This window comes from Amphiura filiformis, unplaced genomic scaffold (assembly GCF_039555335.1).
Source record: "Amphiura filiformis unplaced genomic scaffold, Afil_fr2py scaffold_48, whole genome shotgun sequence".
In the NCBI taxonomy this organism is placed as follows: Eukaryota; Metazoa; Echinodermata; class Ophiuroidea; order Amphilepidida; family Amphiuridae; genus Amphiura; species Amphiura filiformis.
Window position 1 is genome coordinate 256,612 of NW_027305512.1, and position 14,648 is coordinate 271,259.

The 14,648-nt window shown below is 36.3% G+C and overlaps 1 protein-coding gene across 1 annotated transcript; it reads left to right on the forward strand.

The window, feature by feature from the left end:
* The first annotated feature begins 7,514 nt into the window (after window positions 1-7,514).
* On the forward strand, window positions 7,515-14,277 carry LOC140144291 (protein Tob2-like). Its single transcript, XM_072166112.1, has 2 exons — window positions 7,515-7,726; window positions 12,948-14,277. The coding sequence occupies exon 2, from the start codon at window positions 12,987-12,989 to the stop codon at window positions 14,109-14,111; it is 1,125 nt and encodes a 374-aa protein (XP_072022213.1). The 5' UTR covers window positions 7,515-7,726; window positions 12,948-12,986; the 3' UTR covers window positions 14,112-14,277.
* The last annotated feature ends 371 nt before the right edge of the window (window positions 14,278-14,648 follow it).

A 14,648-nucleotide genomic window follows, 5' to 3' on the forward strand; every position in this document is an offset into this window, starting at 1 on the left:
CATAATATATCTGGTGAGATGAGAAACTCTTAATATACATCTATAGCTGTACGGAGATGTAGATGCATTTTAAAGCACTACAAATGTGCCTAAAAGCTTTGGTAAAGAATATTTAAGTATTTTACCATGATTTATTAGATCACATTTTGGGCTAAAACGCTCCGGGCAAGCTCTTAACATGCTTAGACGTACACGGACAAAGATATATATATGCCTGAGATATGCCCATTAGTCTTAGACTAGAGATGCCTTTGTAAACAGTTTTGTTTTTGTTGTTTTTTCACCTACCAACTTTGTACTTTGTTGTTTGACGGTGATTAAAACTTCACTGCTATTCAAATTTTGTTGTTGTTCCCTTCGGCCTTCTAATCTCTTTTGTGATTTGAAGATAAAAAACGTAAGACTTGTGGCGCAAATCCATATAATTAACAATTACACAGAATTTGAAAGTATATAAATGAGGCGGCACACGTTGTACGCAGAATAATTACCATTGTAACCAATGGAGTTTATTTTCAAGTCGTTCATTCCCATCGCTGTACCAGGTAATGTATAAATAAATGCCCGCAATCGGCTTTAATTAACAATATCCCACAATGCGCTGCGACTAACTTGAAATGAGCAGAGGCTTACAAGCTCTCTGTCCTACTGATCTGCAGCAAAAATAGTACCCGTCAACGCTTCAGGTGAAGCAAAACAGACAGGAATTATTCGCGGGGAATTATTGTGTATTATATTTGCTTTAGGTGGTTCGTTCTTTTCTGAATTCGTTGTATTGTGGTATGGTAGTTTATTCCAATCTTGAACTCTTCTGGGCCAGAAGAGCGAGAGTACAATTATATAGCAGTCTTTATAGTGCTGTTATGATCTGATATGAGTTCAGATGGGAGCACCTGGAAGGAGGTTGGAGCGGCAGAAGGAGGTCATCGACCAGCAAGGGTGACCCTCTGTTCTGGGTCCGGCCCTGTGGAGGATGGTGAACCTGTTGGCTGTTCCAGGGTCTTTCAAAGAACAGCAATTCATGCAGTTCCTTCAGCATGTTAGTGACATTATTTAGTGTGGTCATTCATAACAAAGAGCTACAAAACGCACATTATATCTCTATATAGTGCAAAAGAGTGAGTGGAATGTGGAGCAACTCTTTTTTGGAGCATTCACTCTAGAAGGGTTGTTACGGTTCATTTATCAACACAAACTAGAAGTTCATTCTTTTCAGATTGATTTTCACTCTTTCCCATCGCGTAACCAGTTTTAGCGTTCTGGGCATATATGGGAAGCAAAAGCCCCTGGTCAAAGAAAAGGTCGGGGCTATTCCATTTAAGTCAACATCCCCTTGTCATGCTTGCGGCATGATGCAGTCATGTCTACAGTAGAATTCATCACGACCTTTGCAGGACTAAAACCCCATTAATAGCACTTAAACCAAGATAACACTCATTGAAGCAGCTCAACTGAATAAATCAGATCTTCTCTGGTTGTGCACAAGTGTCTGTTTTCAATGTGCGACATCGCAATAAAGCTGGTACCGGGGGTATTATAGCTTCAGTTGGTTAACCGATTATAAAGGAAACGAAAGGAAACAATGGTATGTGTAGCTTTGTTTACGAAATGAGACAAAGACCTGCTTTTTGTTAACCAGCATTCTTCAAAATGAGCAACATAATGATTGTTGACTTAACACGGTTTGGAAATAATTTCTTCATATTGTTGGTGTTATCTGTCGTTTACATATCCTTCCTAAAACACAAAAGTGCGACCCTCTCCAAACATCTAAATTAGCTAAAAATTTAGGACATGTTACAAAACTATATTTTCTAGAACCTATTTTTTTGTGGCATCCTTCAGAAGTGAGCGGTCCGATACCAATATTTTCGGTCAAATCTCCATTCAATTAACACGGGGAGTTGGATAGCTATGCCTTGCCCTCACTCATATTTTACAAAAAGTGCGACTATTTCTGAACATCTAACCTAGCTGTAATTTTAGGTCATGTTAGAGAAATATATTTGCTAGAAGTTTGGAGAATAGCTAAAATATTGGCTGGTTATTTTTCACACAGTGATGTTAACTAGGCACGTGCCCATTCTTCCAATGTACATCATTTTTAGAGGTCATGCGTCAATGGTGAGAGCACCCATACTCGTAGCGCAGTCTAAACGAGGAGACGGAAAAACATAGTGTGTGAAGTGTGTTAAACTGTACACACTCTACTTACAAAACGAGGAGTTTTCACAGGAATGTGAGGAGGTGTGTGAGGAGAACTTAGTACAAAAACAATTATGGAACTCCTCGAATTGAAGGCAAAAATGCCAGAAAAAGACGTCCTAACCCCCCTATAGGGTTCTCCACTTTGAGGAGCTGCTCGAATTACTGCTTTTGGGGTTTAACCTCCTCGAATTCCTGTGTTTGTAAACACTTAACTCCTGGTTTTGCACGCGCTACACACGCACTGTGTATTGTGTATAGGAAAACAGACAGTAACTGCAGTATGGGAAGATTTTGTAAATATCTTATAAACTCCTCGGAAAACAAAAACGGTTGTATATCAGATATTTTTGAAATCTAGCCTATTCGCCACTTGCACGGTTCCGCCATTATGCACTATATGCGGGAGAGCCTCGAACTGGCAGCATACATGAAAGGAAGAATTACGTAACCTTACACAGAATGTTATATGACTGGTTCAATTCCCATTCATGTATGCTGCCAGTTCGATGCTCTCCCCGCCCATAGTCCATAATGGCGGAACCGTGCAAGTGGCGAATATTGTTTCATATCAGTGAAAACATTGTTCTTTCCTATCAACGATAACTTATTCCACGGCTGAGTAACTTTCTTTGAAAGACAGAGAGGTCTCAAAGAAAATGTTCCAAACTGACCGTTGTCTGCGCTCATCTCATTGCTTTGAATGAATGAATGAATGAATGAATGAATGAGTGAGTGTGTTATTGCATGAATAAAAGAATGAGTGAAAAGTATGGGATTAACACAGAGGTTAATTCAATGTAATCCCAGCATACAGTATGATATTATGTGCAATGTAATAAAGGAGCTACTGATTTCAACACCATTTCACATTCAAATTTATGTACAAAATATGAACCAGTAGTTTTGATGGAATATTCATCGAGACTTTTATGTTTTGAATTGATAATTGGGTACGGGTAATGTTGTTGGATACATTGCTACCAAGAAAGTTAAAAAGTCGTGTGTTTTAAAAACAATTTTAGATATTTTAAATGCTTGGGAAAAGAAGGTGGAACCAGCAAAGTTTTCTTGCACATGCATGTATGCAGAAGCATAGCTTATCTTGTTGTATAACAACCTTGACCATGCACAGCAGGAGCCCAGTGTGATATTTTCTGAAAATAACCATGTGTTTCTCAAACATGCTGTCAGTGGCTGCAATGTATTCTGGGCTTACATTTAAACAACCTCTGGGATTAACAGGTGGATCGAAATGGATCAACACAAGTCAATCTCTCTTGCTGCTCACTTCTTCATAGTGGTCATTTCAATTGCAAAGTAAGTTCTAGTATCAGATAAGGCTCGAGCTATTGGTCAGCTTGAGCTGAGACGAATATATTCGTCTCAGGCTTGAGCCCTGGTGGTGTAGGCCTACTTCAGAATCAAGCAACTTTTGGAGTTTCCCGCATGCAGTATGATCTCCAAACTAAAAGCCAAGTTTCGTCAGACCGGAGAGGTCAAAGACAGACCCAGAAGTGGCCGCCCAACTACGGCTGCAGAAAACCGGTATACATCAGGCTGCCAGCACTTCGAAACCGTAGACTAATCATGCTAATGAGACAATGTGATATTCCTTACTCATGTTTACTAATGCAAATGGCGCAGACAATGGTAGATTTGGCACATTTTGTTTAAGACCTCTCTGTCTTTCAAAGACAATTACTCAACCGTGGAATAAGTTATGGTCACAAATTTGACGTCATTTTTGACAGGAAAGAATAACGTGTGTATTGATAATGAAACAATACAAACATAAATGTCAAAAATTTCTGATAATATAGCCGTTTTGGAAAGTTTCCAAACTTTTTTTGAAGAGTTTATTAGGCAGCACCATTTTAATTTCATAAACATCCTCTGAGAGAGTTTAAAAATAGAGTTGGTTAATTCATACTACCCCTGTGGACATGGTGGAAGATATTTCCAAAATCTCTACATGGGGAATGTGGCCTTTAATTCGAGTAGCCAAATTTGATCCCGATTAGAGGAGAAAGAGCATCCAAAAAGGCCCGTAACCCGGGACGCATGACATGTTTTTCTTCCCAGTTTTACTTGAAAATACAGCGTGCTCACCTATAGGTCTATAGGCTGTCCCGTATCCCTCAAAGACATTTCATGCTCTTTTTTTTTTTGAGAGATAGTTAACTATTTTGACAAGATGACTGCGATGGTATATGTAAAATGTTGGTCAATGATGACGCAACGATGTATTTAGCAACTTTTTTTTCTATACATTTGGTCTTTAGATGGATATAATTTATTTCGATCGACTGAAATTTGAACACATACATCCACTATCATATCATACTTTAAGGTTGGTCTGAACCCTGGAATTATGGAAACTTTCGGGCCTCATAACTGCTAAATTGTTGGTGTAAAGTATATAAAAGTATACATATTTAGAATGGCAAAGACTTGATAAGTTCATCTGTGAGGTCAAATTCGGGCCAAAATGCTCATTTTTGGCCCAAAATCCCAAAAAACGGTTTTTTGGCCCACTTTTATTTTGTGCAACGTAAAAAAAAAATTCTTGGGCCAAATTTTTTTTTTATTAATTTTTAAAAACTAGACAAAAATATTTAGGGACCATTTTTTTATTCCAATAATCTGTATGTCGAATACCCAAAATATGGTGCCAAATACAGGTATTTAGCAACGTTTTAATAATTTAAAAAAATAGTCAAAAAAAGTGCAATAGAGCAAAGAATCGATATTTATGTAAGAATCAAGTTGAACTTTCCCATTATTGAATATTTCTATAAATGCCACACTCAATAGTCACCTTGTGTGAAAAAATGAAGTGACTCGCTTCTACCGTTTAATTTTTATGAGTCCTTTTGCTGCGATACCCAAATTCATTATTTGTCCACGAGGTACCATGTATTTTGAATGGGAGCACACAATGCACGATAAATGCACCAGCTCTGAAACTGACTTTAACTTAAATAAGGTTGATTTTTGCGTTATTTTTTCTTTCTTTTTTTTCTGTTCAAACTAACTTTCTAACATTTCTTTAAGTCCTCCATACCTCACTTGACTCCAACTCCAGTTTTTTTAAATCCCAATATGTCCAATTTACTGGATGTTTTGTAATTCACTCCACTCAAATTTGCGCGTATTTCATTTCGACATATGAAAAATGGTTTTGAAAAAGAATAAACATCTTTAAAATAAAGGGAAAATGAAAATAACAACAAATAATGTTTCTGTTCCTTAAACAAGACCAATGACAATAACACTTTGGGTGCTCCATTTTATTTCAATGCCAATGAGGTTAAGAAACTGGCAGTTGTTCCAAATCTACCTTACCCAGAGTGGGCTGACATTCAAATTTTAGGTGTCTCTTGGACAAACATTAAAATTGGGTATCGCTATAAAATATGTCATAAAAACAAAACGGTAAATGCTAATTCTTTGTTTTTTTCACACAATATCCCTAATGGATATGTTATTTATAAAATGTTTTAAAACCTAAATGGTTCAACTCGGTTCTTAAATAAAAATGGATTCTTTTCTCTATTGCACTTTTTTTTTACTCACCCTGTAGTATTTAAATATGCGGTGTACAAAGCAAGAATGTGTTTAGAAAAGTGGTTTTTTTAAACACTTTTCTAAAAAGTGTTTAAAAAACACTTTTCTAATTAAAATTGCTCGATCAGAAAAAATGTCTGGGTATAAGTAAACTTGAGTAACTTCTGAGCTCAAAAATAACGACCAGACAACGTAATAATCGGCGTATGAAATTAAAATACAGGCCTATTCAAACAACTTTTAGTTCCCATGCGGATGCTACATGTATAGGCCTATATTATTGAAAGACCACGCATGCAGCAGCTGTTTGTATGATTAAACAAAAGACTTGCTCGAAGATGCCCTTTGTTTACTGATGTACTTGGACATTGCATGCAGGTCTTTGTTATACTTTTTGACCAGGATGACGACACAAAAGGAAAACCCGAATAGGTGTAAATTGACCCATTTTTCACATACTACAGACCGCAACTTGAAAAGAATCTAAAGAATTAAGGTATACCAGCTATCCTAAACAAATAAAATTTAAAACCAGCAATACTCTGATTTAAGACCTCATAATAATCTATTGAGAATTAAAGAAACATGGATCTAAAACCCAAGGAAAGAACGAAATTAAAAAGTTGCATTTTCAATTTCATGTAAGCACGTAAGTTCTCTTGTTCAAGAACCCGTTGTGTACAAATCAATAGGGCATCCATCCAATGGAGTAATCTCGAAGTTTTGAATTTGCATCTTCCCTGGGATTTTGGATCATCGTGTCTTTATTTCTTGACCAATCTTAGTTTCAACGAATGGGGTCCTGAGCTAAAAGATGCAATTATTGGCTGCTGGTTCTATTAATTACGACATTCAATTCAATTCACTTCATAATTATTCATCATTTAGGGTATTATGGAGTGAAAATAACTGGTACCTTTATTCTTATCCTGTTTGTAAACTACAGTGATTTAAAGGAAAAATCATTCCAAAAAAACTAGATCGACATTTTTTACTGATCCGAAAGACAGAATAAACGAATAACATAATGAAACCTATTATTCCTTACGCATACGGTCATAAGTATCAAACTAGTTTGTTTGTTTGTTTGCTTTGTCTATTAAAGGCCTATTATATAACCTCATATTTTGAAGAATCTCTTGGGCCTGACCTTTGATTTTTTTGATGTTGTGAATTTGTAAACAAATTTTCAGCTATCACGTATATTAGATGATGTGCACGTTACATCATTTTTTACTAGGACAAGGACTGAAACACAAGGAACTTAGCTAAAATATTCAGAATATGTATTAGAAAGCATTAAAAATAACAATTGTTTTTTCTCAGCAAGATGTTACCATTTGACAGTGGAATTGTGGGTGTAATTCACGTTGGAAATGTAATATAGCCTTTTGTAGTGCTTTTGCTGCGTAGATACTTTATGCAGACGTCAGCATCGTGATAATTGACAAACACTCGTTTCCGCCTGCGCATGCTGTTAACCATCACAATACAAAAACCGCATCACTTACATCCGATTTATGACTACTTAAAAAACATTTCAACCAATTAGAAACAAAATACAGCATTTCCTGTAGATATGTAAATCACACCTTTAAATCTCTAACAGTTACCTACACATTTGATACAATTTTAAAACCTAAATTTGCTTAAATTTAGTTGCATTTGGGAAAGCATGGTGCAATAAAGTAGTTCCACCCTGATATAATCACTCCGCGGTAGTGGTTAAGAGTGAATACTAAATGTAAGCAGACGACAGAATCACTTTCGCTAAGAACGCAAGACAGTACACAACCAAGCAGCAGCGGGCTGCGCTGTTATATATACACACCAGTCTTGTTATTTTTTCTACATTCATACAAATTGCAGCTGGAATACAACCTATTTTTCATATTTTGTACATGAACAACTACTATTTTAAACCTTGTTGGAATTACATCGCCATATATAAGTAAGTATTCAGTATTTTTGACTCTATAGTTTCATTTTGTGTCTTGGTTTTGGGTGTTGTTTACGTCATCTGTGTTCTGGCATACACCTTTCAGAGAAAAAAATACCAAAAAATTTCATTTTAATATAGTGTGCTCAATATTTTACTTTTGCAATGGCAAGCAAGTTTGTATATTTTGCAAATATGAATTAAGTTATAATACATTTTGCGTTTATATTAATCTACAACCACTTTCATATATAATATATCCTAGGTAACTGCCTTCGCTTAAACCACATGCATGCACCGATCCACACGTTTTCGACCTCGCTTTAACATGCGTGCTTACTAAGGGCACATATAGACATGTGCGGCAGTAGGCTACAGTAATATAGGTGTGATATATCTTGAACATTTTGGTGATTTTCTGTCGTGAAATGCTTTTTTAAATGGACTTTGCTACTACTTCAAATATGACTTTTGTTTAGAATTTAATAATATTTACAACGATTTTAATTGAACCATATTGGGGATATATTTGCCAACGATTTTATATGATAATGATTCAACAAGATAACCGGGGCTCTATAATAACATTGTCAATAGTGTGTAGGCGTTCAGAAAAGCATTTGCATTAAACCGATCTTTATAAATCAAAGAAGAAAACATATTTTTACGTCTCTCTCCGACTCTCGAATATATTTCAGAAAATGCCTGATCTATCAAGGGCATCGATATATACCATGTATACGATACAACATTTATCATTAGGATAACTGATACTTGATTACCATGGTGTATTTCGCTTTATAATTTCACCGAGCCTAGCTATATTATATAGTGTAGTCACTATTCGTTAAAATGAATATTTTAAATATGCTTATAACAGGCAAATACTGATATACATGATATTGCACACAAATCCGACAAATTTAAAAATAACATTCGTATTGAAGTTGAATTCAGAAGCACTTGTTAAGGCCTGTGTTATCTCACTTTGTGTAGAACCTGAAACTAGAATGTATTTCACCCACATTTGGATTGAAATGCTGTTTTGTTACTGTGATTTGCAAAGAAAACAACAAGCTTTCGATGCATGATAGGGCTTTAGAATGAATATCAATGGAATAAATGTCAAAAGTTGGTTATAGCCGGTATGTCTTCTTCTTGTTTGGGATATATATTAATATTAATTTTTTTTATATTAAAATCATATTTTTTAATAAATTGCTATTTGAGGCAAGAGCCACAAGGGATCTTCCATAAATCAGTGCTGTTTCCTATCTTATGATACTCATCAGTCACCATGCGAGTTTAAAAATAGATCCGTAACTGCGGCATGTAATACCGTGTTCCATGTGTAGCTATGGGAGGGTGGGTAGTAAGAGTCGGCCAGATTTCAATGAATGAATTTCACTGGGTGATGTCAGCGTATCTTTAATTACATTCTTAAAGCAATGTCAGATTCTTAAATAAGTGTATGCGGATCCGGAAAACACCGAGAATGTTGTTGCGTTTGAATGACGTAGATTGCAAGCAGGACTATTGCCTGTGTTCTCCGTGAGGATGACATCTTCGTTGTATATTTCGAGATGTTGGCATATTATGACCTTCTTGGTGGCATTTTCAGGAGATGCTGCATACATTCCGACTTGCGTAATAGGTTAGTGTTCGCCAGGTGTGCGTAAGAAGCAGTAAACAACGACTGCTTTTTAACACGGCAGATTAAGTTTCATGAAATCGAAAACGATCAACTTTTGTTTAATCTAATCCATAGGGTGGGAGATGTTTAAACTTAAAAACAATATTTTCCTAACTACTACTATTATTATAACGAATTTAATAATAAATGAACAAAATAGGTAAACCAAAATAAGTAAATAATCATAACAAATGTAAAATCAGTGAACATTCCTTTTGATGATAAATATCACTGCAAGCCGTTTGACAATATCCATTTGATCAACTTTGGAAAGTTATCTAAAAATAAAAAAAAATCCGCATATAGCTTTAACAATGCGCAGCAGCTGGTTTGAATGTCCTTTATTTGCATGTTCAGTTTATGGTTAATGTCAATTTTGTGTGTGTGATTGCGCTGTGTAACTTAAATAAATGTATAGATCTTTAGATCTGACCAAGCTGTTACAGTACAGCAAATATTGAAATAATCTTTTGTCCATACGTAATCAATCGACCTTCACCTCAATCCAATCATTGATTATTTTAATATGCTAAGTTTAAGATCAATAAACAGGTTGCCGTTGGTCCAAGACCATGTATGTTGAGAAGAAATGAACTTGACATGAATTGCGTTAAAATCTGTTCAGGCCCAGTATTTTTTATTTAATTTTGAACCTTTGTTTATATCTATGATATTAATAAAGCATGGACAAAGTGGTCAGAAATTTAAAATCATCAATTTCCTTTTCCGTTTGTCAATAATATGATAACAAAGATAATGTAAGTACTAAGTAGGCCTAGTCTTTGTCTTCTTACTACATGAAGCACTAATTGACCGGAACATCCATAAGCAGGGTCAAGTCAGTCCAATTATGTCTGCCGATATCTAAAACGTCAGAATGAATTTCAATGTTTTCCTCATTGACACGCATGTCTTATAATAAGACTAAAGCAACACGGGACCTGCTTTTGGAACATACCATCATTTATAAATACCTAGAATTACAAAATTGTTGCACGTTCAAGTCGTTAATCATCATCAATATTGCAACGAAAATAATGTCAACTAGATATTTTTGGGTCTAGCTAACAGTAGTGTCATCAATCTTTAAGGATACGATTTTAACAAATATCTTGTTCATAACATGGAGCATATAGGATGCCCTACACTATAAATAGCTGTTTTCTTACAAACTTTCTTTTTTGAAGAGTTTTTGTTAATGCATAAAACGAATTCGTGCACGTATTTCCATTAGCTTCCATTATGGGTTAAATAAACGAAAGAAATATATTAAACATATATCAATAGGCCTAATTGAATGTTTGAAAAAGACAGTACATACATATTGTTTTGGGAATACGGTACCATTACACGAAAATCATGAAAATGCTGAAATCGCGTGGGCGGGGTTCATATAGACTTGAAAGTACATTCCAAAAAACTATAGTATAATGATAGTGACAATGACAATGTTCCTGTTGAGCAATTTAATATAACTTTAATTATAATACATAATGACTATTGTTCAAACAGATAGACCCTATATAATATATTGCAAACGCTGAATTCAACGAATTATTATTAAAACGTCAGTTATTCAATTAAAATAGCGATGAATGAAAGTGAAGCCTTTGATACACGAGGTAATTGCATTGTCGCAACGATGGAACTCATTTGGCTATTCCACTTGAAAACCACACGCCCCCTACGTAAGACATGACTTTAATCTTCCACACAGGGAGTGTGAATTTCAAATGGGGTATGACTCCATTTGAAATCTACACCTCCCTGTGGAAGAGTAAGGTCATGTCTCCCATACGGGGTGTAAGGATTTAACTGGAATAGCACATTGCCAACACAATCATTTTCTTAACCATTTTAACCATTATTCAATAGTGGATGGAACTTGCGAACACGCACCGTACGTCACCGTGTTTTAAATTGGGCTTTTTGGGCAGTGCTATGAAATAACAGAAACGGGAATATTCCCTCACTAAAGCATATGTAATTGTTAAAAGTTCACCAAGGCGACGACAGAGCCATACGTAGATTGCGGTACATCCGTTTTTAACACGCAGTGATCGATACTACTGACGTCACTAGCACAACACGGGAATGACACTTAACAATTCAACCGATTTTCCACATTTTTTTCACATCAAAGTTTGATGAATTATGACAATTTTAAAGTATGTGGCATAAAAATCGAATCCATTCCAATTAGATGTTGGTTAGCATATTAGAAATATGTCAAATGGTCTATTAAATAATTCATTGTTGCCACATGTAATTGTATTGAAGCAATTTAACGCAATGCTATCTACCGTAGATAGCAGATTTCAGAAGACCTATACTGCGATACAATTGGCGTGCTGGACATAGGCCGGCTTCAACGTAAAAATTTCAAGTTTTGAGATATTTTCTGACAATATCAAGAGCTATTTTAAGAACCACTGAACTAATACTAGGCTTCTTTGTACTCATTTAAATACATTTTTCATGCTGATTCCAAATATGGTCATGAAAATGTGAAAATCTAAAATTTTTGAAAAAATGAAACTTGTGTGTAGTTGACATCCGTATGGAGAGGGTTAAGTGGGGCAATGTTGGAGGCGGTACGCTTTACGTGCTGACTATAAACTTCAAAATGTATTTGAAAAAAGTTTTGAGAAAATATTGAGAGCTATCCCAAGAACCACTGAACCAATGCTGGGTTTATTCTCATGTTACTGCATTTTTCATACTGATCCCAAAATATGGTAATGAAAATGTACAATTCTTTTTTTTTTTTTAAAGAAATTGTTGGAACCGTGTAGAGATGGTTTAGTGGTAATGCGTGGTAAGACCCCTTTATCTGGTGACAAAATTAATGTTAAAATTGAATATCTTTTTGAATAGCATACTCCCTTTCTTAAATCTATGACAAATTTCAAATGATATACTTAATGCATGCTCCATGTGTATCTACTAACTGCACGTTCCACATTTTTAATTGAATATTAGGTTGAAATCAATGCATAGTCTACCCGTAACTATATTAAAATGTCATACAGGAAAATAATATAGTGTGCAGGAAATATATAGCAATAAACCAGGTGCCTGTGTGTGTACATGCGTGGTTAATTTTAATAGCGCACAGATACATTATAGCAGCAGTCTATGGCTGCTAAAATCATTCACTATGGCCGGTTTTCTTGTGAAGCATACCATGCGTGGTAATTAAAGGAGTCCACTATAATAGTTGATTAATTATGCATTGATGATGACAATGATAGCCTAATACATTTGGGTGTCTTTCTAATTACATTTGGTTTGGGTGTATTCCTTATATATTTAGTTGTAAATACATTTGTGTGTATTCCTTATATATTTGGTGGGGGTGTATTCCTAATACATTTTGGTGTATTTTTTAAACAGTTTTGAGTTTTTAGTTCATTTACTTTGATATTTGGCTTTAATATTTTGACATTTGTTTCTTTATATCAACAACTAATTGTCTGTATAGTATTCTGAGGTTATACCACAAACTAACTAATTTTCCTATTTTTGTCATTTGTACAGGTTCTACAAACAAAGAGTATTGTCAACCACACACCAATCATGAAACCTGAATTAGCAAGTGCTATCAATTTTATCCTGGGTCACTTATACAACAAGTTGCCACGGCGACGAGTAGACATTTTTGCTGAAGAATTAGAGAAGGCGATGGAGATGAAATTTGCAGGACACTGGTATCCGGGTTACCCGAACAAAGGCTCTGGTTATCGCAGTTTGCGAGTCAGTCAAACATTATTAGATCCAGCAATTGCTATTGCTATCCATGAAAGCGGACTTAATCTTGATGACATTGTCAGTAATCTCCCGGAAGATTTAATGGTTTGGGTCGACCCTGGTGAAGTATCGTACCGAGTTGGTGAAAAAGGAATCGTCACAGTAATCTACAAAGATAAAACCAAACAAGAGTCCCATCAGCAAGCCCCTGTCGTGCAGGACGCGACATCCCCCAGCACATCACCAACACCTGTTTCCATCCCTAGCCCAGTGACTGTACCACCAGTGACTGCACCAGTATCAAACGCGCACGTGGAGCCAACTTACGTGGAGCCAACATATGTGGAACCATCTTACGTGGAGCCACCTTATGTGGAGCCACCTCCTTTAGTGGCTCCAATCCCACAAATGCCACCTCAAGCAATTCCAACCACACAACCACAGCCATTAGGGGCTCCACCACAACTTATGACGCCACAAGAATTCAACTACAATCCAGAGGCTAAAGAGTTTCTTCCGATGGATGGCTTAACTTCTTCGCTAGGAAACATGCAGTTAGGATCTCCTGGATCAACGCTAGGGTACCAACACATGGGCCAACTTGGCTTTAATCCAATTGCACCCCCGATGCCGGTGCAAAAGCCCCGACCTGTATCAGCACCAGGAACATCAAGACCCAGTTCGCTAACTTTTACAGCCGCATCCTTTGCACAGACCAAATTCGGCTCTACCAAACTGAAGAGTTCTGGTAAGCGTGTGAACTTTCAGCAGCTTTCCCCAACTGAGTTTGCCAATTATATGAAGCAACGCTCTGCCATGAAGAGCTTCCGTGGACAACGATCTCCTGTTAACACTCGCGATATTTCTACTCTCCAACAGACATCAAAAGAAGAAGCGATCAATGGATGGCTGGACCATTCCATGGCTCCCAACACCACTCACCCGCTGCCCTGAGTCCTGAACCTAGCCAACAGACAGGTTCGGATCCCTTTGCTAATAACAGTTGGATGTTTTATGATGGATGGAGTACGAGCACATCTACTGCTGAGCAGTATGCTCCACACTCCCTCATCGCCGCCAACTAAAATATAACTGTAATATTTAACTGGTGATGGTGCCAGCAGGGTGTGGAGGGGCGGGTGGGTGTGTGAATTGGGTTTATCCATTTGAAGTCCACACTCATGGAAGATTTTCAAAATATCTTTCAAATGGAATTAGCACATTAATCAACTCTATTTGGAACTCACCCTCCTTTTGTGAAAGATTCGGGTTGAATCTTTCTAAGAGGGTGTATGAAATTCCAATGGAGTTACCTAATGTGTTCATTCCATTTGATATTCACACTCCCCCTGTGGAAGATATTTCTAACATCTTCCACAGGGGTAGTGTGGATTTTAAATGGACTAACCCAATACTGCAAGAAATCACTTGGTGTTTTCCACAAAATTATTTTATTATCTATTTCAGAGTGAAATAGAAACTTACAACTCT

Bases quoted from the DNA above. Each gene is read 5' to 3' on its own strand.
- LOC140144291 (XM_072166112.1), top strand. From the start codon at position 12,987: ATGAAACCTGAATTAGCAAGTGCTATCAATTTTATCCTGGGTCACTTA.